Source organism: Macaca mulatta, chromosome 19 (assembly GCF_049350105.2).
Source record: "Macaca mulatta isolate MMU2019108-1 chromosome 19, T2T-MMU8v2.0, whole genome shotgun sequence".
Taxonomy (NCBI): domain Eukaryota; kingdom Metazoa; phylum Chordata; class Mammalia; order Primates; family Cercopithecidae; genus Macaca; species Macaca mulatta.
Window position 1 is genome coordinate 5,886,537 of NC_133424.1, and position 26,194 is coordinate 5,912,730.

General features: G+C 59.2%; 1 protein-coding gene across 39 annotated transcripts in view; it reads left to right on the forward strand.

Moving 5' to 3' along the window:
• The window catches only part of KDM4B (lysine demethylase 4B), a 183,979-nt gene that overhangs the window by 58,388 nt on the left and 99,397 nt on the right, over positions 1 to 26,194 (forward strand). For 25 of the 39 annotated variants that reach the window (XR_013408559.1, XR_013408561.1, XR_013408548.1 and 22 more), the window contains 4 exon segments: positions 6,165 to 6,330; positions 13,376 to 13,551; positions 14,710 to 14,824; positions 20,904 to 21,097. Coding sequence is in view for 23 of the 39 variants with exons in the window: in XM_077975998.1 (XP_077832124.1) it covers positions 6,190 to 6,330; positions 13,376 to 13,551; positions 14,710 to 14,824; positions 20,904 to 21,097 (626 nt within the window). In the remaining 16 variants the exon portion in view is untranslated. 39 annotated transcript variants of the gene reach the window in all.

Below are 26,194 nucleotides of genomic sequence, written 5' to 3' on the forward strand. Positions count from 1 at the left end.
CATGCACGGCAGGCATTGTGGCGCTCACCCCAAACCACAAGAGGAATGTGTCTCCCATGAGCGTGAAACCCACCACCACTCCATAGTGTCGGCTCGCACCTGGCTGTTTCCCGCACCTCCCCGCCTGTCCCCAAGCCAAAAGGTCTGGGATGAAGCTGCCGTTTGCTTTGCGTGGCTGGGGATGTCTCCTTGGCCTCTCTTAGCTGAGAAGAGTGCCAGTTTCCTCTCTTCTTTTGCGAGTTCAGGAGGACATTATTCTTTCTTCTTTCCATCCTTCCTCCCTTGCTTGTTTCTCTCTCTTTTCAATTTTTTTTTTTTTTTGAGACAGAGTGTCTCGTCACCCAGGCTGGAGTACAGTGGCGCAATCTTGATTCACTGCAACCTCTGCCTCCCGGGTTCAAGCAATTATCTTGCCTCAGCCTCCCCGGCAGCTGGGATTACAGTCATCCACCACCGTGCCCGGCTAATTTTCATATTTTTTAGTAGAGATGGGGTTCACAACGCTGGCCAGGCTGGTCACGAACTCCTGACCTCAGGCAATCCGCCCACCTTGGCCTCGCAAAGTGCGAGGCGTGAGCCACCGCGCTGGCCTTCTTTATGATTGTCTTGCTAAGAGCTTTATTGGATGTAATTTGCACACTCATTTGTCCAACCCATTTAAAGTGTCCAGCTCCACGGTTTTCAATATATTCAAACACTTGTGCAACTATCATCACAGTTTGATTTTATTTTTGTTCATTTACTTTTTAGAGACAGGGTCTTGCTCTGCTGCCCAGAGGCTGGACTGCAGTGGTGCAATCATAGCTCACGGCAGCCTCGCAATCCTGGCCTCAAGCGATCCTCCTGCCTCAGCCTTTTGAGTAGCTGGCAGGCACGCAGGCGCGCACCACCATGCCTGGCTAATTTTTTATTTTAATTTTTGGTAGAGATGGGGTCTCCCTATGTTGCCTAGGCTGGTCTCGAACTCCGGGACTAGAGCACCCCTCCCACCTCAGTCCCTCAGTGCTGGGATGACAGGTGTGAGCCACCGCGCTGGCCACAGTCAGTGTAGAACATTTGCCTCTCCCCACAGAGAAGCCCCGTAGCCTGGGGTGTAACACACGGCCTTTTGTGTCTGGCTTCTCTCACTATGACGTCCTCAGGGTTCATCCATGTGGCGTCTGTGTCAGAGCCTCGTTCCTTTTCATGGCTGTGTCATATTCCCCCGCACGGAGGGGCCGTGTTGTGTTGGTTCATTCTTCGTTGGTGGACCCCTGGGTCGTTTCCACCTGTGTCTGTTGGGAGTTGTGCTGCTGCAGACATGGTGTACAAGTTTCTGTGTGGACAGATGTTTTCATTTCTCTTGGGCAGATACCCAGGAGAGGAATTGCTGGGTCAAGTGTGATTTATGTATGACATTTCCAGCAACCGCCATGCTATCTTGCAGAGCGGCCGCACCACGTCACCGTCCCGCCAGCCTGTGTTCGAGGTCCCCGATTTCTCCACATCCCCACCCACAGTGTCGCCGTCTGTCGTTCTGATTCTGGCATGCTGGTGGGTGTGAGGTAGTGGCTCATTGTGGTTCTGATTTGCATTTCTCTGGTGCTGAGTGCTGCTGGGCACCTTTTCATGTGCTTCTTGGCCATTTATCTGCTTTGGAGAGCTGTCTACCCAAGTCCGTGGCCTGTTTTTTTGTTCGTTTTTGAGAAGGGTTTCGCTCCTGTTGACCAGGCTGGAAGGCTGGAGTGCAGTGGTGCGATCTTGGCTCACTGCAACCTCTGCCTCAGCCTCCCAAGTAGCTGGGATTACAGGTGCAGACCACTGCACCTGGCTGATTTTTGTATTTTTATGGAGACAGTCTCACTCTGTTGCTCATGCTGGTGTCAAACTCCTGGCCTCAAGTGATCTTCCTGCCTTGGCCTCCCAAAGTGCTAGGATTACAGGCATGAGCCACCACGCCCACCAGCCTTGGCCCATTTTTCCTGGGCTGTTGTCTTTGCCTATGAGTTGAGAGCCCCATCTTTGCCTGTGAGTTGAGAGCCCCACTCCTTGGTGTGTCACTGTTGTGAGCGTGTCGCTGTTGCCGGGCAGCTCCTCCGGCTCCTCCAGGGTGTCTGACGCCCCCGAGTCATCCCACGTCGTCTGTCTGCCACATTCCTGGTGACCTGGAAGATCGGCCGCAGGGCGGCATTTCAGTAAATTCCTTCTTACCTGTTTAGCTGTATTGCACGTGCGTCAAGGTTATGGCGTGTGGAGATTGTGGGCCATTTTAGTTTTTCTCTTTATAATTTACCTCCTAAGCAATGTCATTTCAAAAGACACAAATGGCTGGGCGTGATGGCTCATCCCTGTAATGCCAACACTTTGGGAGGCCAAGGCGGGAGGATCACTTCAGGCCAGGTGTTTATTAGCAGCCTGGGCAACTTGGCAAGACCCTGTCTCTACAAAAACTACAAAAATTAGCCAGGTGTGGTGGTACACACCTGTGGTCCCAGCTAGTTGGGAGGCTGAGGCGGGAGGATGACTTGAGCCCAGGAAGTCGAGGCTGCAGTGAACCGTGACTGTGCCACTGCACTCTAGCCTGGGCGTCAGAGCCAGATGCTGTCTCAAAAAACAATTTTTTTTTTTTTTTTTTTTTTTTTGAGACGGAGTCTTGCTCTGTCGCCCAGGCTGGGGTGCAGTGGCCAGATCTCAGCTCACTGCAAGCTCTGTCTCCCGGGTTTACGCCATTCTCCTGCCTCAGCCTCCCGAGTAGCTGGGACTACAGGCGCCTGCCACTTCGCCTGGCTAGTTTTTTGTATTTTTTAGTAGAGACGGGATTTCACCGTGTTAGCCAGGATGGTCTTGATCTCCTGACTTCGTGATCTGCCTGTCTCGGCCTCCCAAAGTGCTGGGATTACAGGCTTGAGCTACTGCGCCCAGCCAAAAAACAAGTTTTTTAAGAAGTGCACCAGGTTGCCCCTAGGGGGCCGTGGTGGGTGAAATGCCTGAGCACCTGTGCCAAGAGCAGCTCCTGGTGTCACGGCTCCACCTTCCAGATGGAAGGACTGTCTGGGTCTCCACAACGTGGGTTTTGATGCGTAACCTGCCACGAGCTTTTATCATCCGACATTGCAGTGTGCAGCTGGCAGCTGTGGCCACACGCTTTCCAGATGGGCTCCCACAACCCCGCGAGGTGTAGGGAGCCCCCCGTTTTATTATTTATTTGTCTATTTTTTGAGACAGGATCTCTGTCACCCAGACCGGAGTGCAGTGGCGCAATCACAGCTCACTGAAGCCTCGACCTCCCAGGCTAGAGTGACCCCCCTGCCTCTACCTCCCGTGCAGCTGGGACCACAGGTGTGCACCACCATGCCTAGCGCTTTCCTGTTGTACAGAGCACGAGTTTGAGGCGTCCCTTGGGCCGCCCAGCCCTGCCCCAGGCCCTGTCCTTCCTGGGCCCAGCTGGTCTGGGGGACACAAGACTGTGGCAGGCCCCATACTGGTCACCCTGTGGCCAGGCCTGTGGGGCAGGTGGACTTAGATGACCTGGCGATCAGAGCCTGCAGAGAGGGATGGGCCAGCCCCCCACAGGACTCTTGCTTGAGGGCTTCCTGGGAGCTGATGGCCCTTGCAGTGGGTTACGGGGAGGCAGGAAGAGGCCATGTGTGCGCTGGCCTGCGGAGCGGCAGCCAGGGACGAGGGCTGCTGGGTGCACATGGGTCCCAGAGCCTCCACCAGCTGCCAAAGCACAGGGGGAGACTCACGCGGTCATGGCAGTGCCCTGGCATAGCATGCAGCCCAGCTGTGTTCCGTGTAGCCTAGGCCCACAACCACCCCTCGTGGGCCTCTGTGCCCTCCTCAGTCAGCTCGGTCAGCCGTGGCACCACCTGTGATGCACAGAGCAGGGCCAGGGACCCAGTAAGTGCTGATGTGGGGACCCCTGCAGCCACCACCGCGCCTGGACGTGGGGACCCCCGCGGCCACCACCGCGCCTGGACGTGGGGACCCCCGCGGCCACCACCGCGCCTGGACGTGGGGACCCCCGCGGCCACCACCGCGTCTGGGCACCGTTGGTGGCAGATCCAGGGATGGCCTCAGGCCTTTTGCCTGGCCTCTAAGGGCTGGGGACCAGTGGGAGGCCCGAGGTGACCGCGTTCTGCCGCCCAGTCCTCCCAGAGGACCACCCTAACCACTGGCTACTGGCCCTTCGTGGCCACTGGCCCAGCTCAGGCCGGCATCGAGGGTCCCACGGTGGTCCAGCTGTAGCCTCTGCTCCCTCTGAGCTGGTGGCTCCTTGGGGACAGTGCGCAGGCCCTGGGTGAATACTGCATGGCCACGTCCAGGTGAGAGCGGGAGGTCAGGTGCGGCGTAGGGGGGCATCCGGGCGCCTGTGGGGCTGGCGGGGTCTCAGGTGAGGATTAGGTACTGCGCCCTGGCTGTGGGCGAGGGGCCTGCTGGGACAGTGTAGTGGCCTGGGAGGCCCCGCACAGTCAGAGGCTGGTCTCTGGGCACAGGCAACTCTGGTGACTGTGGCAGACGCCTTGCCTTTATAGACACTGTGACTGTCTGCATTCCTAGGCTGCGTGTGGTCACATGCCATCCACGGTGCACTCGGGGCCTCCTGTGCAGACACTGGCCTTGCAGCTGCCCCATGGGAGAAGCCATGAGGACTCTGCACAGTGGTGGTGGGCAGGGCCTCAGCCCACGTGGGCTTGGAGCTGTGGGGTTTTGTCAAACCCAGTGAGGGTCTCAGCCACAGCCCAGCCGGGGGTGTGACGTCAGGGCTGGGACTCAGCGCTGGGTATAAGCCGTGTGTGCTGCAGGTGGGGTATGGGGTGGACCCAAGGCAGTAGGGGGAGGCCAGGGGGCACCCCCAGCTTTGCTTTTGCCTGGATGGAGGGTTCTGGATGCCGGTGCAAGCCTAGCTGGGGCCTCCCTGCCGTCCTGAGTGGATTTCTGGGTGCATGCTGCCCTCTAGTGCCCGCGGTGGGGGCGCCTTCAGGAGCGGGTGGCTGCGCCGTGGTGGCTGGGAGCCCTGCTCCCGCGACTGCCTGGGCAACTCCCTGCCTTGCTTCCTCATGCTCTAGGTCACTTTGGGGGTCACAGGGTGGGGAGGTGGAGTTTGTTATTTTTTTCTAAGTTTTTGGGTTTGTGTGGACTAAGTTCCTCATTTCCAAATCCTAGAGGAATTCTGTCGTCTTTCTGCCTTTGGAGACTTTAACCTGCCAAGGAGGACCCTTCCGCAGAGTCTATGATTGAAGTCCCTTCCTGGTGGGCTACCTGGTGGGCTACCAGTTCCCACCCCGCAACACCTGGGGCCAGAGGGAGCTGCTCCCACCCGCAGCCTCCTTGGAGAGGACAGTCTGACTCTGGCGTTTGTTTCCAGGCGGGTGCTGGCGGTGGATCACTTGGCCTGGAGACTCAGCTGCGACCCCCGTTCTGTACAGGGCTGGTGGGCTGCGACCCCCGTTCTGTACAGGGCTGGTGGGCTGCGACCCCCGTTCTGTACAGGGCTGGTGGGCTGCGACCCCCGTTCTGTACAGGGCTGGTGGGCTGCGATCCCTGTTCTGTACAGGGCTGGTGGGCTGGTTGATGGCCCGCGTGACTCTAGGCAGCTGTGGTGGCAGGAAATGAGCCGTCCCGGGTGGGCCCGCTGCTCTCCTGGGCTGGGGTTCCTGCCGGGCCTGAGTTCCACTGGCAGCAGCAGCCAGCCCACCGTGACCCACAGGCCTGCTCCGAGGGGTGGGGCCGCCAGCCCTTCAGCGTGTGACCCTCGCCCGCGGCCTCCCACACCTTCCACAACCCGCAGGTACCTGCCGCAGTCTCTCGTGCGAATCTGGCTCAGGGCAGAGAGACCGATGTGCAGCGGACGCTGACACACCTGGGGCGTCCCTGACACGTAAGCCTTTCTCTCCGAGGCACTGCTTAAAATGAGCGCACTGGCTCCCGGTGTCGCCTCGGCCTTAGAAACTGGGGCGCCTCTGCTTCTCGTTAGCTGCAGCCCTCGTGCCTTTTGTGCTCGGCAGAGTGACGGGGCCGCTTGTAGTTTTCTCTCCTGCCCTCGCTCAGCCGTGAGGGCCTGGCCGCCTTTGTCCTCTTGGCGGCCGCGGTATTTTTAGCACGCTCCGTTCTGAGGGAGGACGGGCTCCAAAGGCCGGGCGTGGCGGCACCGCTGGTTCACCCTCTCTCGTCTTCCTCCACAGGTGTGCTTCCCGCACAGCTGCAGCCATGGGGTCTGAGGACCACGGCGCCCAGAACCCCAGCTGTAAAATCATGACGTTTCGCCCAACCATGGAAGAATTTAAAGACTTCAACAAATACGTGGCCTACATAGAGTCGCAGGGAGCCCACCGGGCGGGCCTGGCCAAGGTGGGTGACGTCCTGGCCCCAGCGCAGCCCTCCATCCGCCTGCGCTGTGGGCCTGTGGACATCCTGGGTCCCAGCTCAGCCGGCCCCACGGGCGAGGCCCGTGCATGTGGAATATGTTTCGGGGCCACTCCAGGCTCGTTTACCAGCACCTGTTTGTGGAGTTCCAAGTGTGCCAGGCACCATTCTAGGCACTGGAGTTGAGAAGCGGCCGATGCAGGCCCTGGCCCCAGGGAGCTGGCAGGTGGTGGTAGGGACACAGCCACACTGCAGTGAAGTCCAGGGGCTGTGGGGCTCCAGGTTGTTCTGGCTGTGAGCTGACATCTCACTGAGGGATGTCAGGAGTCTAGGAAGCCTTCCAGGGGCGTTCGGTGCCCGGGAAGCCCTTACTTTCCTTGTCAAACAATTTTTTTTTTTATTTTTAAGCTGGGTACGGTGGTGCATGCCTGTGGTCCCAGCTATTTGGGAGGGTGAGGCAGGAGGATTGCTTGAGCCCAGGAATTAGAGGCTGCAATGAGCTATGACCGTGCTACTGCACTCCTGCCTGGGCAGCAGAGCAAAACCCTGTCTCAAAAACAAAATCAGGCCGGGCGCGGTGGCTCAAGCCTGTAATCCCAGCACTTTGGGAGGCCGAGAGGGGCGGATCACGAGGTCAGGAAATCGAGACCATCCTGGCGAACACGGTGAAACCCCGTCTCTACTAAAAAATACAAAAAACTAGCCGGGCGAGGTGGCGGGCGCCTGTAGTCCCAGCTACTCAGGAGGCTGAGGCAGGAGAATGGTGGGAACCCGGGAGGCGGAGCTTGCAGTGAGCCGAGATCGCGCCACTGCACTCCAGCCTGGGCGACAGAGCGAGACTCCGTCTCAAAAAAAAAAAAAAAAAAAAAAAAAAAAAACGAAATCAGACCAAACCAAAAACAGTCTTTTTGAGATGGCAGTGGCTTTGTCAGCAAAGTTCAAACGGTGCAATGGCGCAGGTGGAGAGTGACCTCCTCCCTGTCCCAACCCAGTCACCCGCCCTATCCCTGGAAGCGGTGCTGTTACTGGTTCTTCTCTCTCTCTCCTGGTGTATTGTGCACGTGTGTTTGTGTGTGCGTGTATGTGAATACAGACAGCAGATCCCCAAACCCCATGTGCTAAGTATCTACAGTACCATGCTGCTCGACTGGGCATGGTGACCCAGGCCTGTAATCCCAGCATTTCGGGAGGCCGAGGCAGGAGGATTGCTTGAGGCCAGGAGTTTGAGACTAACCTGGGCAACACAGTGAGATCCCATCTCTACTAAAAATACAAAAATGAGCCTGGTGTGTGTGGTGTTGGTACATGCCTGTGGTCCCAGCTACTCGGGAGGCTGAGGTGGGAGGATCACTTGAGTCAGGGAGGTTGAGGCTGCAGTGAGCTGAGACTGCACCACTGCACTCCAGCCTGGACAACAGAGCAAGATCCTGTGTCACAAAACAAACTTAAAAGTCCGTGCTGCACGTTTCACGGCTCCAAAGGTGGCTGCCGTGGTCCGTGAGTCTCTGTGTTCTGATGTGAGCCTGTTCGAGCAGTGCTCACCCCTCAGTGTGGAAGATGAATCATCTTTGCATTTTGAATTCTTCCAGTTGCTTTGCCATTTGACTATCACTGTTCTTCCTCAGCTGGGCCAGGGATCGGCGGGCACTCTCTACACACAGCCAGAGAGGGAATGCCTAGGCTCTGTGAGCGACAGAGCAGCCAGACACCGTGTGAATGAAAGTGCACAGCCCCGTGCCGGCACAACTTTATTCCTGGACGCTGAAGTGCAAACGCATGTTGTTTTCACGTGTTCTGAAATCATCTTTCCCCCCGCCCTCCCTCCCCCAGCAAAAAAAGCCTTCTTAAAGGCTATATAGAAGCAGGAAGGGGCTGATTTGGCCCGAGGGCCGCAGTTTGCTGCGCGCTGAGGCCGCCTGCCTCTTTGGGCCTCCTCCGCCCTGCCCCGCCCTCCACTCCCTGGTTGTGGTGGGTTTGTCATTAGCCTTCGTCTCTCCTAGTGATCCTTCAGTATCGGACTCACGTTGTTATTTCTTCATCTGTGAGCCGGAGAGTGAGGGACACAGCCTCACACCGTCTTCTCTTCCCCACAAGATGGATGTTTTTTCTGTTTTGAGATGGGGTCTGGCTCTGTCTCCCAGGCTGGGGTGCTGGGGTGCAGTGGTGCGATCACAGCTCACTACAGCCTTGACCTCCTGGGCTCAAGCAATCCTCCAGCCTCAGCTTCCTGAGTATCTGGGACCACAGGTGTGTGCCACCAAGCTGGATTTTTGCCTGTAACACACAGTGACGATATGGGAATGACGGCACCTCTGTGTCCGGGTCAGTGTGGTGGGGCCTGCTCCCGTCCCGGCTTCAGTTCTGTCTTTAAAAGGCTTTGGTCCTCCTGTCTGATCTCAGACTGTCTTCTCTGGCCCTCTAGGCCACAGGCTGCTGTCCCAGGAAGGGCCCAGGTGCTCCTCCTCCTCCTCTCCCTGGTGTCCTTAGGGCAGGTGGGACAGGCGTGGCCTCCCTTTATCCTGGCATCACATCTGCCTCTGTCTCCTGCCCTTGACCTACTTCCATATTTCCCAGGATGCAGCAGCCCTTTCTGGCTTGGGATTCAGGGCGTCTGATGTCAGGAAGTTGTGGGGAATCAGCATCTCAGACCGCCCTGTGCTCTTTTCCGAGGCACCTTTAAATGCCCACCTGTCACTTCTTTCTCGTCCCTTACCTCCCACCTGGCTCTGTGGCCCCAGCGTTTCCAGCTCTCTCTGTCTTCCACGTGGCAGCCTTGGGTGCAGCCTGGGTTCCCGGGTGGCCTGTCCTCCCCCGCGCCAGCACCTCTGCTTTGTCCCTTCCTCTCTGCCTCCTTGGCTGCTGCCTGTTTGAGCCCTGATGTCGCTGCTTCAGGCTTCTGCACCCCACCAGGCCAGTTCCTCCAGAGACTCTCAGCTCCAGCGTCTTAGGCCAATGTGGGGAGTGTGGTTGCCCTGCCTTGTGTTCTGCATGTTCCTTCCCATGCCTCTCGTGTGCTGCTTTCCTTGCACCGATGCAGAGAATCCTTTCTCAAACCTGTGGAGGGGGCTGGGTGGTAGGGGGCTGTCTGGGTCCCATGCTATGGAGGGGACGTGTGTGCACGTGTTGGGGTGACTGTGTGTGTGTGCACAGGAGACTGAGGGGGGAGGCGGCTCTCACACAGCCCAGAGAGCTTGGCAGCTGCAGAGTCACGTTGGCACCCGCATGTGGCACACGCACACCCCCTTCTGCAGCTCTTTGGGGACAGATGGGCTCAGGGAAGCATCTGCTTTGGCCCTGGGCAGCCCTGCATCTTCCAAATGGGGGGCCCTTGGCTCGGGGCTGCCAGCCTGTTTGGAGAAGGAGCACAGTGCCCTGCTGGTTCTGAGCAAGCTGTGGGGGTGTCGGGGTCCCCCTCTCACCCTGATCTCCCTGCCTTGACCACAGTGTGTGTGTGTGTGCGTGCATGTATGTGTGTGTGGGGGGCGCCTGGGAGTTTCCTGGTTCCATCAGAATTGTGTTTGGTTATACATCCCCCTGCCCCCAGCAGAGATCCGCAGGCCCGATGGAGCTGGGTCGGGGTAGGAGCTTCGGGCTCAGCCCTGAGAGGGCCCTGGTGCTGTCGGTGCCCTGGGTGTGGGGAGCCCCTCACTGGAGTTGCTAGGGCCTCCACATGGGGTGTCCCCGGCCACTCGGGAAGCACTGAGGTGAGAGGAGCCCTGGGAGGCCCTGTTGGGGGTCCTGTTGGGAGGGGTGGGAGCTTCCGGTGCCCCGCCACCCCACCAGCTGCCTCCCAGACGGGTGCCAGCAGGGGAGGCCTTGGCCGCCCTCAGCTCTACCGCCTGCCAGCATCTGCCTCTCTCACTGTTGGCATGTGGCCAGTCGCCTTCCTGGCCTCAGCTGAATCTGGCCCCCCCAGGAGCCCGTGTGAGGCACTTCCGGGGGCCGCCTGCAGCCTGGGAGGTCTGAGTGTGGCAGTGGAAATGTCCTGAGCGGCTTTCAGTGCCTTCTTTTCAGCCTTCTGCGCCTGGAGCCCTCCTTCTGGATTTGCGTCTCGGCAGAATGTGGGATGTCACTTCTGTCCTCTTCCGCCCCACGGGATTTTCCTAGAGCCTTCGGGTTTGAGCCCAGCTGGAAGTGGCCCTCGTTCACGCCGCCTGTCAGCACCTGCCTGGGCTGTGTCACCTAGCGTGTGGCTCCGTGTGTGCGGCGCAGACGCCGTGGGGGCGTTTGGAGCCTCCTGCGTGGCTCCCAGATGTCTTTACTACACAGTGCCCGCTGTGGAGGGGACAGACGAGCAAAGTAGCCCGACGCTCTCTCCAGAGCAGAGGAATCGGGAGCAAAGTGTTTTGTTCATTTAGCAGACTGGGATCATGGGTGCGTTTCCTCCAATAGCGTTGAAGAGGCCAGTTCACGGCTTCCCCTCGGCCAGCAGCTTTGGCGTGGTTTTGGAGCCGAGCCAGGTTCGTGGAAGCCTCCTGCAGAAGCAGACTGGGGCTTCCTGGAGACGGGGAAGCAGCGCCTGTGTGAATGAGAGCAGCGCTGGCCCGTGGCGTCTCAGACCATACCGCTCAGTTCTCTGCAGGAACATCTCGTGTCTGGGACACAGGCCCTTTTGTTTCTGTTTCTCGCCTTTCCACTCCTGAATGTCTTAGTGTCTCGCTGACTCTTCAGCTGCTCCCATGAAATCTAAGAGAACAGCAGCCCTGCAGCTGCCCCAGCACCCTGCCGTCACACAGCCTGTGCCAGGGACAGGTGCCCCAGCCGCCTATTGCACTGTGGCCACACTGGACATGGAAGGGGTGGAGAGTCTCAGAGAGAGCCGGCGCTAACCTGGACCATCCTTTCCTTGGGACCGGCCTCGTCTCGGTTTAACTCTAAATTAGCGCTTCTCTTCGCTTGGCACTGTGGACTTGGGGCTGCATTGTTCTCCGGGGTGGGGCCATCCTGGGCACTGGCAGGGTGCTGAGCAGCTTCCTTGGCCTCCACTTACCTCATGCCAGGAGCACCCCCAGTCGTGACAGCCACAGATGTCCCCAGACATGGCCAGGTGTCCCCTGGGGAATAAGACCCCCCCTCAGTTGAGAGCCACCTGCTCGCTGCGGCTGCGGCTGCTGCTGCTGTTACTGCTTTTGCTAAAGAAACCTGCGCATGCCGGCCACGGAGGGAGCACCTTCCTGTCGTTAACAGGCACCTGGAGGATAAGTGTTTTCATTGCCAAGCAAAACAGTTTCTTCACTGATGTGATTGCTGGGTCCTTGGGGACAGTAAATGGATTTCAGCCATTCTGGAAGCTACCAGCAACGTGGGCCTCAACATACAGCTCTTCCCTCGGTGGCCCTGAGCATGGAGGGGCGGCTTCCCAGATTCCTGGCACATGAGCTGAAGTGGGTGGGTTAGTTCCTTTTCCCTGTGCAGTGAGTGGCCTGGTCGACCCCTGGAAGGAGGCATGGGGCCTACAGTGCCCACCCCAGGACTGGGTGTGGCAGCCCCGGAGTGCCTGCGGGGCCTGCACAGAAGGGTGCCTGGTGCCCACAAGGCCCGTGGTGCCCACCAGCAGTCTGGAATCTGGTCTTGTCAGCCCATAGGCTCACCCCCACCAGAGGAGGGAACATGAGGCTGGGGACAAGGCCAGGAGCCCAGGGTGAGGCATGTACCCCCGGATAGCCCTGGTCCCTCAGCTCCTGAATGGGGTGAAGCCACCGGGTTCTGGCTGCCGCGCCGCCTCTGACGGGTGCTGGTCCTTGTCCTCCTCTGCTGTCCTCTCTGCAAGTCCCAGTGTCTGAGGTGGCCTGGGGCTTCTCTGGGGTGGTGGAAGTTCACACAGCCTCCAGGTTAGAGGTCTTGGGCCATAGTCTGCCCGCCCACCCCAGGGTGCCCTGGGCTGTGTTGTGGATTGCTGTGTGCCTCAGTTTCCTCAGCGGTCAGATGGGAGCTCTGCCATTCCTCCCATCCTGGGGATGGGTGCGCTGGGCCCCAGCACACTCTGCACAGTGCCCAGCTCCACATAGCTCTTGTCCTGCCCCATGGCCCCTGCCCCCGTCCCACGTGGTGCTGTCACCCTCCCCGCGCCTGTGCTTCCTGTTGGCCCACTCCAGGTGGGGCGGAGGCCCATGGGGGCGGGATCTGTTTCCCAGTGATTCCTAATTCCTAGAACTTGGGTTGCCCCATAGTGGGTCTCAACCAAGGGGAGCCACTGGAGCGAGTGTCTGGGCTCCAAGCCCTGGTCTCCAGCTGCATGTGGCCCCAGTGGCCTCTTGGTGGCCAGTGGGTGCCGTTCTCATTTCCTGCTGCCAGAGGGCATGATGAGCTGCAGTGCTTATAACCAAGCATGAAGATTCCCGTTTTAGAAAATGCCTTGCCAGGGCGCAGCGGCTGACACCTGTAATCCCAGCACTTTGGGAGGCTGAGATGGGAGGATCAGTTGAGGCCAGGAGTTCGAGACCAATCTGTGCAACAAAATGAGACTCCATCTCTAGAGAAAATGAAAGCATTTTTTAAAAATTAGCTGAGTGTGGTGGTGCAAGTCTGTGGTCCCAGGTACTCGGGAGACTGAGGTGGGAGGATTGCTTGAGTCCAGGAGTTGAAGGCTGCAGTGAGCTATGGTTGTGCTACTGCCCTCCAGCCTGAGTGACAGAGCAAGACCCTGTCTCAAAAACAACAACACTAAATGCCTCCAGATACGAGTCTCTGAGCCTCGAGATGCCGGAACACACACACCCAGTCCCAGCTATGTTTGCTGAGTCTGTAATCCTGCATACACGTGTCGGTGGGGGTGCTATACCCCCCAGGCCTTGGGGATGGCAGCTTCCCAGGCCTTGGGGATGGCTCTGCCCTAGCAGGTGAAGCCCTTGTTGGCTGCAGAGTCTCCTGGGGAGTTTGATAAGGCAACGGGGGTTTCTTGATGCCCCGGGGGATGTCCCGAGGTGCAGATCTGGGGGTGCCGGTCTCTGGGGAGCCGGTGGCACAGTCTGCTCTCTGACCCTGCCCTGAGGCTCTGAGGGAGCTGCTGACTCCCATCTTGGTCTTGCAGATCATCCCCCCGAAGGAGTGGAAGCCGCGGCAGACGTATGACGACATAGACGATGTGGTGATCCCGGCGCCCATCCAGCAGGTGGTGACGGGCCAGTCGGGCCTTTTCACGCAGTACAACATCCAGAAGAAAGCCATGACAGTGGGCGAGTACCGCCGCCTGGCCAACAGCGAGAAGTACGCGGGGCAGGTGGGGCGGACCTGACCCCCGTCCCCAGGGCCACACCTGCTCATGGGGGCCCTGGGGGCAGATAAGGTGCAGCACATGCAGCCCCAACAGCATGGCCGGCCTGCTCTGTGTGCCCTGTGTGGGCTGTGGCAATCCCTGTTCCCAGTGTGGATCCGGACCCTCTCCCCGCCTGGGCTGACCCATGCCGCCCTCGCCTCAGCTTCCCAGGGCTCACCAGTGCATGTCGGGTGGTGCCCTGGCCTGGGACCGCGTCCTCCACACCCTCCTGTGATGCCTGGGCTGGTGGCCCCTCCTCAGAGAGGGCTCCCTGGCTGCACGCGGGCACATGCACAGGCACACACGAGGGCACCTGTAGACACGCATAGGTACACAGAGCACATGCATGTCCATGCGCAGGCACACACAGGTACACATGGCACACACACGTTTCTACACAGGCACACACGGGTACATGTGGGCACGTGCACTGGACACAGGCACATCCATGTGGGCACATCTATGGGCATGTACCCAGGTACACATGGCACCTGCGTGTACTGGCAGCGTTCCAAATACGGCTCCCCGATTCAACAGGCGCAGCCATGCAGCCTCCGTGCTGCACAGGCCCATCCCGTCGCCATGCCCTCCTCCCCGTCGCCATGCCCTCCTCCCCGTCGCCATGCCCTCCTCCCCGTCGCCATGCCCTCCTCCCCGTCTGTGGCCTCCACCCCGTGGCTCTCTGAGGTTCGCGTGCCTTGTGGCTCTGGCATCAGAGCGGAGCCTGGTCTGTCCTGCTCACCCGGCCTTCCCAGCCCCCTAGTCTGTCGTCTGAGCTTGGTCTTTGCCACACAGGGATAAGAAGAGCCACCCAGGGCCTCTTTCCCCTGCCCACTCCCCCTGGCTTGTGTTCTGATGTGGGCGCCCCGGGCCAGGATAACGGAGGAGGGGTACATGGGTTTGGGCCACTTGCTCGCCCGTGGAAATGCTCTCTCCTGCTCTCTCCCACCCGTGAGCAGGTTACGTGGCACCCTAGGCGGGGGCACAGGCAGTCTGAGCCAAGCCCCTCCTACCTCTTTCATGGGTGTCCCGGGTTCCTGGTGGCTGAGGGTGGGCTGTGTGGCACCCAGGCCCCGCCCTGAGCTGGTTTTGGGGTGTTTGTTCACCAGGTACTGTACCCCACGGCACCAGGACTTTGACGACCTTGAACGCAAATACTGGAAGAATCTCACCTTTGTCTCCCCGATCTATGGGGCTGATATCAGCGGCTCTTTGTACGATGACGTAAGTACGAGTTCCCGGGGAAGAACAGGGACCAGCTTCCTCGTGGGTGGTGGTGGGAGGGCCCTGAACAAGACTCTGTCTTGGCAGATGAAGCTTCTAGGCGGGCAAGGTTAACTCCCTCGCCCAGGCTCTGGCTGCGGGCCTCGTCCTTCAGGGAAGAAAGAGGAATCCAGGCTTTCTCTGATTTTTGCAGGGCCCCTCCTGCCACACCCCGCAGTCCCCACCCTGAGCTCACCCTGGCCCTGCCTCTAGCCTCAGCAGCTGGCCCATAGCGTGTTACAAACACGTGTACTTTTCCAGTCCCTGCCGCTCGTCTTCCTGGTACTGTGGAGCCTTGAGTCTTCAGCCCGCCAGGCCACCTGCTGGATTCAGCTCCAGCCTGGTCCCTGCCTTGGGCTTAGGGCCCGGAGACACTGGGGTGAGGGGATCCCGTCTCCCATCCGGAGCCTGGCCTGCCGAAGCGTCCCCTTGTCCACACAGGCTGGACTCTCCATGAGAGCAGCTGGCGGGCATCCCCAGAGTCCCGGTCTCAGCCGTAAGGCCCCCCAGGCCCTGCTGGACGCCGGAAGTGGGCCTGCACGTGGGCCTGCGTAGCGGGTGTGTGTGGAACAGGATCAGGAAGCTGTGACTGCCCTGAGGCCACGGCCAGCCTTGGTCCTGCCCTGCTTAGTGGACCCTGTCTGCTCTGTGGCCTGCAGGGGACTGGCTTTGCTCTCTGAGCTGAGGGTGCTGGTTTATCGCACAGAGGAGTCTGTTCAGGCTGGAAGTGAGCCCACCGTAGAGAGCCTGAGGGAGACGCCCCAACACGGAGCCAGCCACAAGCCAGCTTTGCTTCCCACTCCGCCAGAAGCAAGCATGAGACCAGAGTATTTCGAATTTAGGACAAAATATTTGCCTATACATACTGGGATATCTTGGAGATGGGCCCCAAGTCTGGATTAGTCTGTTCTTGCACTGCTGTAAAGAAATACCAGAGGCCGGGTGTGGTGGCTCACGCCTGCAATCCCAGCACTTTGGGAGGCTGAGGTGGGCGGATCACTTGAGGTCAGGAGTTCAAGACCAGCCTGGCCAATATGGCAAAACCCTGTCTCTACTAAAAATACAAAGCTTAGCCAGCCATGGTGGCGGGTGCCTGTAGTCCCAACTACTTGGGAGGCTGAGGCAGGAGAGTCGCTTGAACCCGGGAGGTGGAGGTTGCAGTGAACCGAGATCACGCCATTGCACTCCAGCCTGGGCAAGAGTGAGACTCCGTCGCAAGAAAAAAAAAAAGAAAAACACCTGAGACTGGGTAGTGAATAAAGAAAAGGTTTAATTGGTTCACGTTTCTGCAGGCTCTACAAGAAACGTGGCTGGGGAGGCCTCAGGAAACTTAGAGTCATGGCAAAGGTGAAGGAGAAGCTGATCCATCTTACATGGCGGGAGCAGGAGCAGGAGAGAGTAAGGGGAGGTGCCATACGCTTTTCAACAGCCAGGTTTCGTGAGAACTCACTACCGTGAGAACAGCACCACGGAGATGGTGCTCAACCGTTCATGAGGCAGAGCAATCCACCTCCGCAATGCAGCCACCTCCCACCCAGCCCCACCGCCAACACCGGGACCTGCAGTTCCGCAGATTAAAGTCTAAACACAAAATTCCTCTGTGTTTCAAGCTATGTGTGTAGCTTGAAAATAACTTGATACAAAGTTTTTAATAATTTTGTGCATGAAATGAAGTTTTGACTGTGTCTTAACCGTGACCGGTCACATGAGGTCAGCTGTGAAAGTTTTCACTTGTGGCGTCGTATCCGTACTCAGAACATTTTGGACCTTGGAGCTTTTTGGGTTTTGCATTTTTGGAGTGGGAGTGTCCACCTTATCCCATGCTGTGTTTATCAGAGGGGGGTGTCTACCTTATCCCGTGTGGTGTTTATCAGAGTGGGGTGTCCGCCTTATCCCGTGTGGTGTTTATCAGAGTGGGGTGTCTGCCTTATCCCATGTGGTGTTTATCAGAGTGGGGTGTCCGCCTTATCCCACGCTGTGTTTATCGGGGTGAAGTGTCCGCCTTATCCCGCGTGGTGTTGATCGGAGTGGGGTGTCCGCCTTATCCCGCGCGGTGTTGATCGGAGTGGGGTGTCCGCCTTATCCTGCGCTGTGTTTATCGGAGTGGAGTGTCCGCCTTATCCCACGCGGTGTTGATCGGAGTGGGGTGTCCGCCTTATCCCGCACGGTGTTCATCGGAGTGGGGTGTCCGCCTTATCCCGTGTGGTGTTTATCGGAGTGGGGTGTCCGCCTTATCCCGCGCGGTGTTGATCGGAGTGAAGTGTCCGCCTTATCCCGCGCGGTGTTGATCGGAGTGAAGTGTCCGCCTTATCCCGCGCGGTGTTGATCGGAGTGAAGTGTCCGCCTTGTCCCGCGCGGTGTTGATCGGAGTGAAGTGTCCGCCTTGTCCCGCGCGGTGTTGATCGGAGTGAAGTGTCCGCCTTGTCCCGCGCGGTGTTGATCGGAGTGAAGTGTCCGCCTTGTCCCGCGCGGTGTTGATCGGAGTGAAGTGTCCGCCTTGTCCCGCGCGGTGTTGATCGGAGTGAAGTGTCCGCCTTGTCCCGCGCGGTGTTGATCGGAGTGAAGTGTCCGCCTTGTCCCGCGCGGTGTTGATCGGAGTGGGGTGTCTGCCTTGTCCCGCGCGGTGTTGATCGGAGTGGGGTGTCCGCCTTGTCCCGCGTGGTGTTGATCGGAGTGGGGTGTCCGCCTTATCCCGCATAGTGTTGACTGGAGTGGGGTATCTGCCTTATCCTGCGTGGTTGTGATTGGTTCATTTGCTGACGGACATTCAGGCTGTGTTCTCTTTTTGGCTATTATGAATAATGCTGCTGTGAACGTTTCTTGTGTGTTTGTTTCTTTGTTTTTGAGACAGAGTCTTGCTCTGTCGCCCAAGCTGCAGTGCAATGGTGCAATCTCAGCTCACTGCAACCTCCGCCTCCTGGGTTCAAGCGATTCTTCTGCCTCAGCCTCCTGAATAGCTAGGATTACAGTGTCACACGGAGTCATCTCACCACCCTGATGATCACCTGCGCTCCACCTCGTCATCCCTCCCTCTCCCCACTCCCTTTCCCCCACCCCAGGCAACCACTGATGTCTCACTGTCTCCATAAATCAGCCTTTTCCAGAATGCCATGAGCTGGAATCCTACAGTCAGTAGCCTTTTCCCATTGGCCTCTTTGGGTTTTGTTTGTTTGTTTGTTTTGAGATGGAGTCTTGCTCTGTCGCCCAGGCTGAAGTGCAGTGTCGTGATCTCCACTCACTGCAAGCTCCGCCTCCCGGGTTCACACCATTCTCCTGCCTCAGCCTCCTGAGTAGCTGGGACTACAGGCGCCCGCCACCACGCCCGGCTAATTTTTTGTATTTTTAGTAGAGACAGGGTTTCACCGTGCTAGCCAGGATGGTCTCGATCTCCTGACCTCGTGATCCGCCCGTCTCGGCCTCCCAAAGTGCTGGGATTACAGGCATGAGCCACCGCGTCCAGCCCCCATTGGCCTCTTTGACCAAGCAATAGGTGTTCAAGGTTGCTCTGTTTTTCATGGCTTGGGAGTTCGTTTCTTTTCAGCACTGAGTAGTACTCTGTTGTCTGGGTGCACCGCAGTATGCCTGCTCATTCACCTATTGAAGGACCCTTCTAAGTCTGGGCAATATGGTCCGAAGTTTTCATCTCCTTTGGGTAAATACCAGGAAGTCCAGTTGCTGGACCACATGGTGAGAGGACGTTTAGTTTTGTAAGATGCCACCAAACTGTCCTCCCGCCTGCCTGTCCCATTGTGTGCTCCCAGCAGCAGCGAATAAACGTTCCCAGGGCCCCACTTCCCCGCCCCCATCTGGAGTTGTCGGCGTTGTGCATCCTGGCCGCTCTGGGAGGTGCGTTGCGCTGTCTCATTGCCGTTTCAATCTGCATTCCCCTGATGGCAGCCTTCGTGGCGGTGCCCCTTTGCATGCCTGTTTGCCATCTGTGTGTTTCCTTGGTGAGCTGTCTTCACATCTTTTGCCCAGTGTTTTTTTTTTTTTTTTTTTTAATGGAGTCTTGCTCTTGTCACCCAGGCTGGAGTGCAGTGGCATGATCTCAGCTCACTGCAACCTCTACCTCCTGGGTTCAAGCAGTTCTCTGCCTCAGCCTCCCAAGTAGCTGGAATTACATTACAGGCGCCCGCCACCACGCCCAGCTAATTTTCTTTTTTTTTGAGATGGAGTCTCACTCTGTCACCAGGCTGGGACTACAGGTGCCCGCCACCATACCCAGCTAATTTTTGAATTTTTAGTAGAGATGGGGTTTCACCATGTTGGCCAGTATAGTCTCAATCTCTTGACCTCGTGATCCGCCCGCCTTGGCCTCCCAAAGTGCTGGGATTTACAGGCATGAGCCACCGTTCTCACCCTTATTTTAGTAGAGACAGAGTTTTGCTATGTTGGCCAGGCTGGTCTCGAACTCCTGACCTCAGGTGATCCGCCTGCCTTGGCCTCCCAAAGTGCTGGGATTACAGGCGTGAGCTACCGCGCCTGGCCATTTTTTTCTGTTCTTTAACCGGGCTTTTGTTTTCTTTTGGTTGAACTTTGAGAGTTTGCTGTGTATTTTGGTTATCAGTTGTGACTTGCAAGTATTTTCTTTTGGTCTGGGGCTTGTCTTTCTCGTATGGATCCTGTCAGATTGTTTTTAAGTGCAAGCTCAGCCTCAGAGTCCAGTGCATGAGGGCCTCTGGGTTGGCTGGCCTGCACTTGGCCTGTAGTGATGACCCTGGAGGGACTCTGCAGCTGCATACAGGCTATGCTGGCCCAACCTGCTACAGTCTCCAGAGGAAGCTTCAGGGCTTCAGGGCTTCCTTGCCATGTATTTGCCACACCTATTCTATGCACCAGCCTACTTTTACAGTGGGGGAAACTGAGCCCAGAGCAGAGCAGCGACTTGCTCTGGTCCCAGGATGAATTCGTGCCCAGCTCAGCCTGTCCCCGGGGCCTCCCTCTTCCCCATCGGGGTCTCATCACTGCCTCCCTCCCTGCCTTTTCCGGGCTCCTGCCAGGGCTCACCTTGCAAAGGAACCGCTGGTCTTGCCAAGTCTGAGGACCGGTCGTGCTGGTGCGGGAACAGCTGGTGTGCCGGATTCGGGCCGTGAGAGGAGCTCAAGTTCATGAGTGTCTGGGCTCCTCTTGGCCTCTCAGCAGGCCGTGGGCCCCTCTGGGGACTGCAGTGAGCAATGTGTATTTTATGAGCTCTTGGGACAGGATGGAGTTTGTTTGCATTAAGAATAGATGTGCCTGGCGGGTGGGGATTCCGTCCTTGTTTGCCTGGTTCTGAAAACTGTCTTCATCTCCTCAGTCGGAAGCTGTGGAAGGGCTGTCACTGGGCCTTGGCTCCAGTACCATCTCTGGGTTAGCCTCACGTGGTGACTGTTTTTCTCTTTCCGTGTCATTGTCTTAGGGGAATGTTAATTATGCACTTCCAAACTGGAGACTTCGCAACAAGGCCTCCACCCAGCAGGAAGCACGCAGCTCAGTGGAATCTGGCAGGCCCTGCCTGCCTGGTGCACACTGGCATGTACGCTGGGGCCCTTCCTGGAAGGGCTAGGCTGGCGGTGAGCCCTTCAGAAAAGGTGTCTGGGCCGGGTACAGTGGCTCATGCCTGCAACCCCAGCACTTAGAGGGGCCAAAGTGGGAGGGACACTTGAGCCTAGGCTGGAGTTTGAGACCAGCCTAGGCAACAGAGTAGTGAGACCTCATCTCTACAAAAAAACATGTAAAAATTAGCCAGGTGTGGTCCCATGCCTATAGTCCCAGGTACTCAGGAGACTGAGGCTGGAGGATCACCTGAGCCTGGGAGGTTGAGGCTGCAGTGAGCTATGATCCTGCCACTGCACTCCAGCCTGGGCAAGGGTCTCACACAAAAAAGAAAGCGTACAGAAGTGTGCAGGGTGTGGCCAGCCCCTAGGGGGCCTCAGATACTGGGCTGGGAGAGGATAGGCAGCAACCCCCGGGACTTCGGGGGAGAATTAGCCTGCACCCCGGAGCTCGCAGGTTCTGGGGGTGGCCGGGCGGTTGCCGACGCTGCTCTGCCGCCCCACAGGACGTGGCCCAGTGGAACATCGGGAGCCTCCGGACCATCCTGGACATGGTGGAGCGTGAGTGCGGCACCATCATCGAGGGCGTGAACACGCCCTACCTGTACTTCGGCATGTGGAAGACCACCTTCGCCTGGCACACCGAGGACATGGACCTGTACAGCATCAACTACCTGCACTTCGGGGAGCCCAAGTCCTGGTGAGTGTCTGCGCTGGCCCTGGCCGCCTGCCGGACCGAGAGCCACTCGGCGGGGGTGGATCACAGGTACGTGGCTGGGCGCCGTGGCAGGGGCCCCAGCAGGTGAGGCCAGCAAAAGTCGGGCTGTGATGGCTGGAGATCTTCCGGATCGCCTGGGGTCACCCACCAGCTTTGGGGAGGGGGATGTGCACCCGTAGGGCCGAAGCTCCCAGGCCCCTAGAGCTTGTGCTTTGCACCCCAGAGTGCCCCTGCCATTGAGCTGTGAGCGGCCCCCGGTGTCCCCATGGCCAGGGGCGTGGTCTTGAGCCTCCTGAGCTGCCCAGGCTGTGCCGCCTCACAGCCAAGGGGAGATGATTCCTGGTGAAGGGACACTGTCCATGCTGCCCGGAAGGGGCCTGGCCAGGATGACCCTGCAGCTGCTCGCTCGCAGTCTCCGCCCTGGCACGTCTGGGCCAGACCCTGCAGTTAGGAGGTCAGGGCGTGGTGCTGCAGTCATGTGTGGAGTGCAGTGGACCTGCCCCTTCCCAGGAGGTGCTGGGTGCAGCGTGGGTGTGCTGTAGTGGGCTGAGTTCCAGGACCTTCTACTGGCTCCCTGTGCACGTCTGCAGCGAGGCCATGTGGGTTTGGGTGTGAATGCACGTGTGTGCACGCGTGTGAGTGTGCATGTGAGTGAGTATGCACGTGCGTGTGCATGTGTGTGTGTGCTGCCCTGTGTCACTGGGCTCTGCTTGTGACTGCGGATCCTCCTGGGTGCTCGGCGGGGCTGCCCTGCGCCGTCCGCTGAGGGCCACTAGGTGGCGCTCCCGCCCTTCCCGGGGCCTTGCTCACTCACGCCTGGAATCTTCCCAGGCCGTCCTGGCACTGGAGGAGGACGGAGCCTCTGCCTGGAGGGCGCAAGAGCTCCGCCCTGCCTGGCCCTTCCCTGGGTTGGGGTTGTAAGAGGTGGGAGAATGCTCTACCTCTTCCTTAAAAAAAGCACAATGAGCAGGAAGGGGCGAGCTGTGCGCACCCTCACCCGTGTCCCGAGCACAGGTGGAGCCCTAGGGGAAGGCCCTATAGAGGACCCCATGTGTCTTGGGGCGAAGCGTGGCCTCCCAGGGGTGCGTGGGAGGCGGGACGCCCACAGTGTGACTGGGTTTGTGCCTCCATAGGTACCGTCTGCCCTGTGCAGAGAGCCCCTGCTGGGCGGGAGGTGGCAAGCAGCCGGCGAGGGGTCCTGGTCAGACAGAAGCAGGGGGTCAGGGACATGGGAGGTGGGGGACCAGCCAGTGAGTCAGACATGAGGATGTCAGTGCCAAGGACCGCAGCACCAGCAGCTCCGTCTCCTGTGAGGGGCCCCGAGAGTTGCTGGCTGTCGCGGGAGCCTGGGCTGGGGCTGCTGTGGGTCAGATGCCAGGGCTGGGGGTGCCTGCTGCCACATCAGAGGGGCCTCTGCAGGGAGAGGGGACAGTGGCTCCCCGGAGGTGGCAGTTGGTCCCGGCAACAGCCCGTCGGAGGGGCTGACGGGGACGTGCCAGGAGCCGAGGGCCTCTCCTGAGCTGGTTCGTCCAGGACACAGCCCCTGAGGACATCCTGCACCTCTCCCCGACTGCCCCCACTGCCCCGCTCCTCTGCTTCACCTGATGCCGCAGGTGTCCAGCTGCTACCCCCATGTCTACCCTTCCCCACGACCCGTCGTGGGAGGCGGCTCGGGAGACACCCAGGGCGAGGCAGGCTGAGCAGGCAGCAGTTCCTCTAGGAAGGGAATTCCGGAAGTGCGCTGACCTTGGTCTTGGTTTCTGCCCAGGAAGGGGTGGGGATGGCAGGGATGGGACCTCATGCTGCCTGAGTGTGGCCTGGCATAAGGGGCCTGAGAGGAGCCACAATGTGGACTCAAGCTGCAGGGCATGTCCCCCAACCCCCCAGAGCTCCCCACTCGCCCCCACAGTCAGCTCAGCCTGCTTAGCACGCGGGACCCCTTCCCTGCTGTCTCTCACCAGGGCTGAGGCAGGACCCCGGATGTTCCCACAGCACCCCATGCCTGTCCTTTGGGGCTGGCATAGACCAGGTGACCCCAGCATTAGCGAAGGTCCACTACGGGCCATCAGTCCTCCCCAGCAGATGGCAGGATCCCTGGTCACCCCGTGTCCCAGCTCCCAGCAGGGGCCTGGCACAGAGAGGCTCAGTGACTTTCTGGAGCCTCTGGGATCCTCACTGTGTGCCGTGGGAGCTGACTCCTGCTCTAGGCTGCTCTCCCAACTGGCAGGGGGGTGGGGACAAGGTAGCTGGAACCTGGCCTCTGGTCCCTGGGCTGGGGTTCAGGAAGCTACTGGGGCCCCTGGGAGGTGCTTCCCCCCTCTCCCCTCCTCGGGCCCTTGGGGTTGGTAGGGCTCCCAGCCAAGAGATCACCAAGGCTGCACCCCATCTGTCTCCTAATTACACCGCTCTGCTTGCATCTGCAGCCACGTAATTGCAACCATTTCAGAGTATTCCAGTGGCATTTTAAAGAAAGTGTCAATGTACTCAGGTTTACAGCATTTTATTAAACCTTTCTGGGTCTGTTGCTACTTTGGTAGCTTGATTTGTGTGTCAAAGTGACGTGAACAGCCTGGTGTCAATAACAGACAGAAACGTGCTTCAAAAGGCCAGCTTCTGTGGTGCTCTCAGGCAGCGGGGCTAAGAATATCTGAAGCGACTGAATGTCTCAAAATCTCTTTGGCAATGGAGATTGAAACCAGAGCCAGCACCTGCAACTTCCCCCTGCCGGACTTCCCGCAGCCCCTTCTGTCACCCAGGCTGGGGGCCAGAGTGCAGGTGGGTATGCGGAGGGTCCGAGCTTTCCACTTGACCCTGTATTCCAGGGTCTTCCTGGGTGGGGTAGTGGCCTGGGGTCGGTGTCCTGAAGCCTGTGCCCCATAGAAGCCACTGTCCAGGCCACACTCCTTGCCATAGATCAAGACTCTCCTGGGGCCGGGCGCGGTGGCTCACGCCTGTAATCCCAGCATTTTGGGAGGCCGAGGCGGACGGATCACAAGGTCAGGAGATCGAGACCATCCTGGCTAACACGGTGAAACTCCATCTCTACTAAAAATACAAAAAACTAGCCAGGCGAGGTGGCGGGCGCCTGTAGTCCCAGCTACTCGGGAGGCTGAGGCAGGAGAATGGCGTGAACCCGGGAGGCGGAGCTTGCAGTGAGCCGAGATCGCGCTACTGCACTCCAGCCTGGGCAACAGAGCGAGACTCCGTCTCAAAAAAAAAAAAAAAAACTCTCCTGGAACCTGGGGTGGGGATGGTTTAGCTGAGCTGACCCTTCAAGGCCAGTCCTGCGGCTGCTCCCCTCCAGGCCTCCCCTCCCCGAGCTGCACCTGTGGCAGCCCCTGCAGGGCCCACCCTCCTGAGCCGCCCAGGCCAGGCACTAAACACAGGCATCCCCATGAGGTTGAGCACAGTGCCGCCAGCGGCATCACATGCTACATGGCTGCTAGAAGAGAGTCCCAGGCTGGGTGGGAGTACGTCGGGTCTTGGCCAGCCCTCGGAGAGTCCCAGGGTACTTCTGGGCCGTTTGGGTTGTGCTGTGCACCCCATAGAAGAGAGTGGAGCGGCCATCCCCCCTGTGGCCCTGGCCCAAGCTGCCCGGGAAAGTGCCCACTGTTCAGTCCTGTGCACCTACGCGCTGGGCTGGGGTCTGGCCAAGTCTTCGGGTGCCCTTTTGCCCCCAACCTATCAGACACCCTGCAGGGCAGTGTTGGGGGTATGCAGGGGGCTGTGGGCCACCGCCAAGAGCAGAAGCCTTGGCTCTCACTGCAGCAGGGAAGCCAGATGGGGGAGCCGTGAGTTCCCGGGGCTGCAGGGACTCACAAGGACGTTGTGAGCTGATGGGACGTGGTCAGGTGCTTGCACCCCTCTGAGGCGGCCAGAGGAAGGCCCTCCTGAGGAGTGCTGCGGGGCCAGCACATGTGCATGGCAGCCACAGAGACCTCTGCTCAGGCTTAGGGGAGGGGTGTCTCCCAGGCTCTCTCCAGCTCTGCTTGTCAGGAAGGGGGTCATCCTGCACCCGGGTGAAGTCCCCAAGAGCAGCGGGGCAGAGGAACGCTTGTCCTGACTGCGACCTTGACCTGCCCATGACCCGCGGCAGTCTGGAAATCCTCCGTTGCACCAGGCGGGATGCAGGTTCCCCACGGTGTCATCTCTGGCTGTTTCCTCGGGATCTCTCCGCCCACCCCTTCCTGCCTCCATTTACCTTGGACACACTCTTAGTCTCCTATGCAGGTGCGGGAGGTGGGGGTCTCGGAGCTCGTGCTCCCGTGAAGGGCGCGGAGCCCCCAGTTGCTCTTGGCTGCTGTGGGGAGCCAGACCCTGGTTCGGACTGCTACGTTTCAAACCAGTGCTCAGCTCTGGCAACGCCACCCCCATGGGGGCGCTATGAGCCAGACCCTCCTGAGGGCTGAGGGGAGGGCTGCCGGGGAGGCCGGGGAGGAGGGGATTATCAGAAAACTCCACCAGCCTCCCTTGACCTTTAAAGAGCTGCAAGCTGAGAATTTTCCCTTTTGATTCAGCTGCACCTTGAGTTTTCTGTCTGGCGTTTTCACTCAGGGGAATTTCACAGCATCTTTTCTTCTTGCTGCCAGAGAAACTTGACTCCTAGCAGGCACAGCTGTCTTTTGCTTCATGGGCGTCCCTGGAGGTGTGCACATGTGCACGTGTGCGCGTGTGCATGGGCGCGTGCGTGCACCGAGGAGCCGTGCTCCTGACGCTGGGGGTGAGGGCGGGGGTGTGGAGAGAGGGTGCCGGGGCTGCAGTGGACCCGCCCGGGCTTCCTGCCCTGTGGCCGCAGGTGGGTGGAAGGCAGAGCCTCGGGTCGATGGGTCTGTCGCCCACCCAGGCCAAGCCAGGCTTTTCTTGGGGTGGAAGCTGCTGGGCTGCTCCCTCGCCCCTCTGCTGCCCACCTGACTGCCCCTCAGGACCTCCCCGGCCCACCCGCCTCCCAGCTCCCGTCTCCTGCTGCAAGCTCTTGCCTGGGGGGGAGACACCTCCCTCCCTCCTGGGCTCCCTCAGCCTGGCTGCAGGTGGCGCTGTTGGGCCCCACGATGGCCTCTGCCCTGCCCCTTGGAGTGGGAC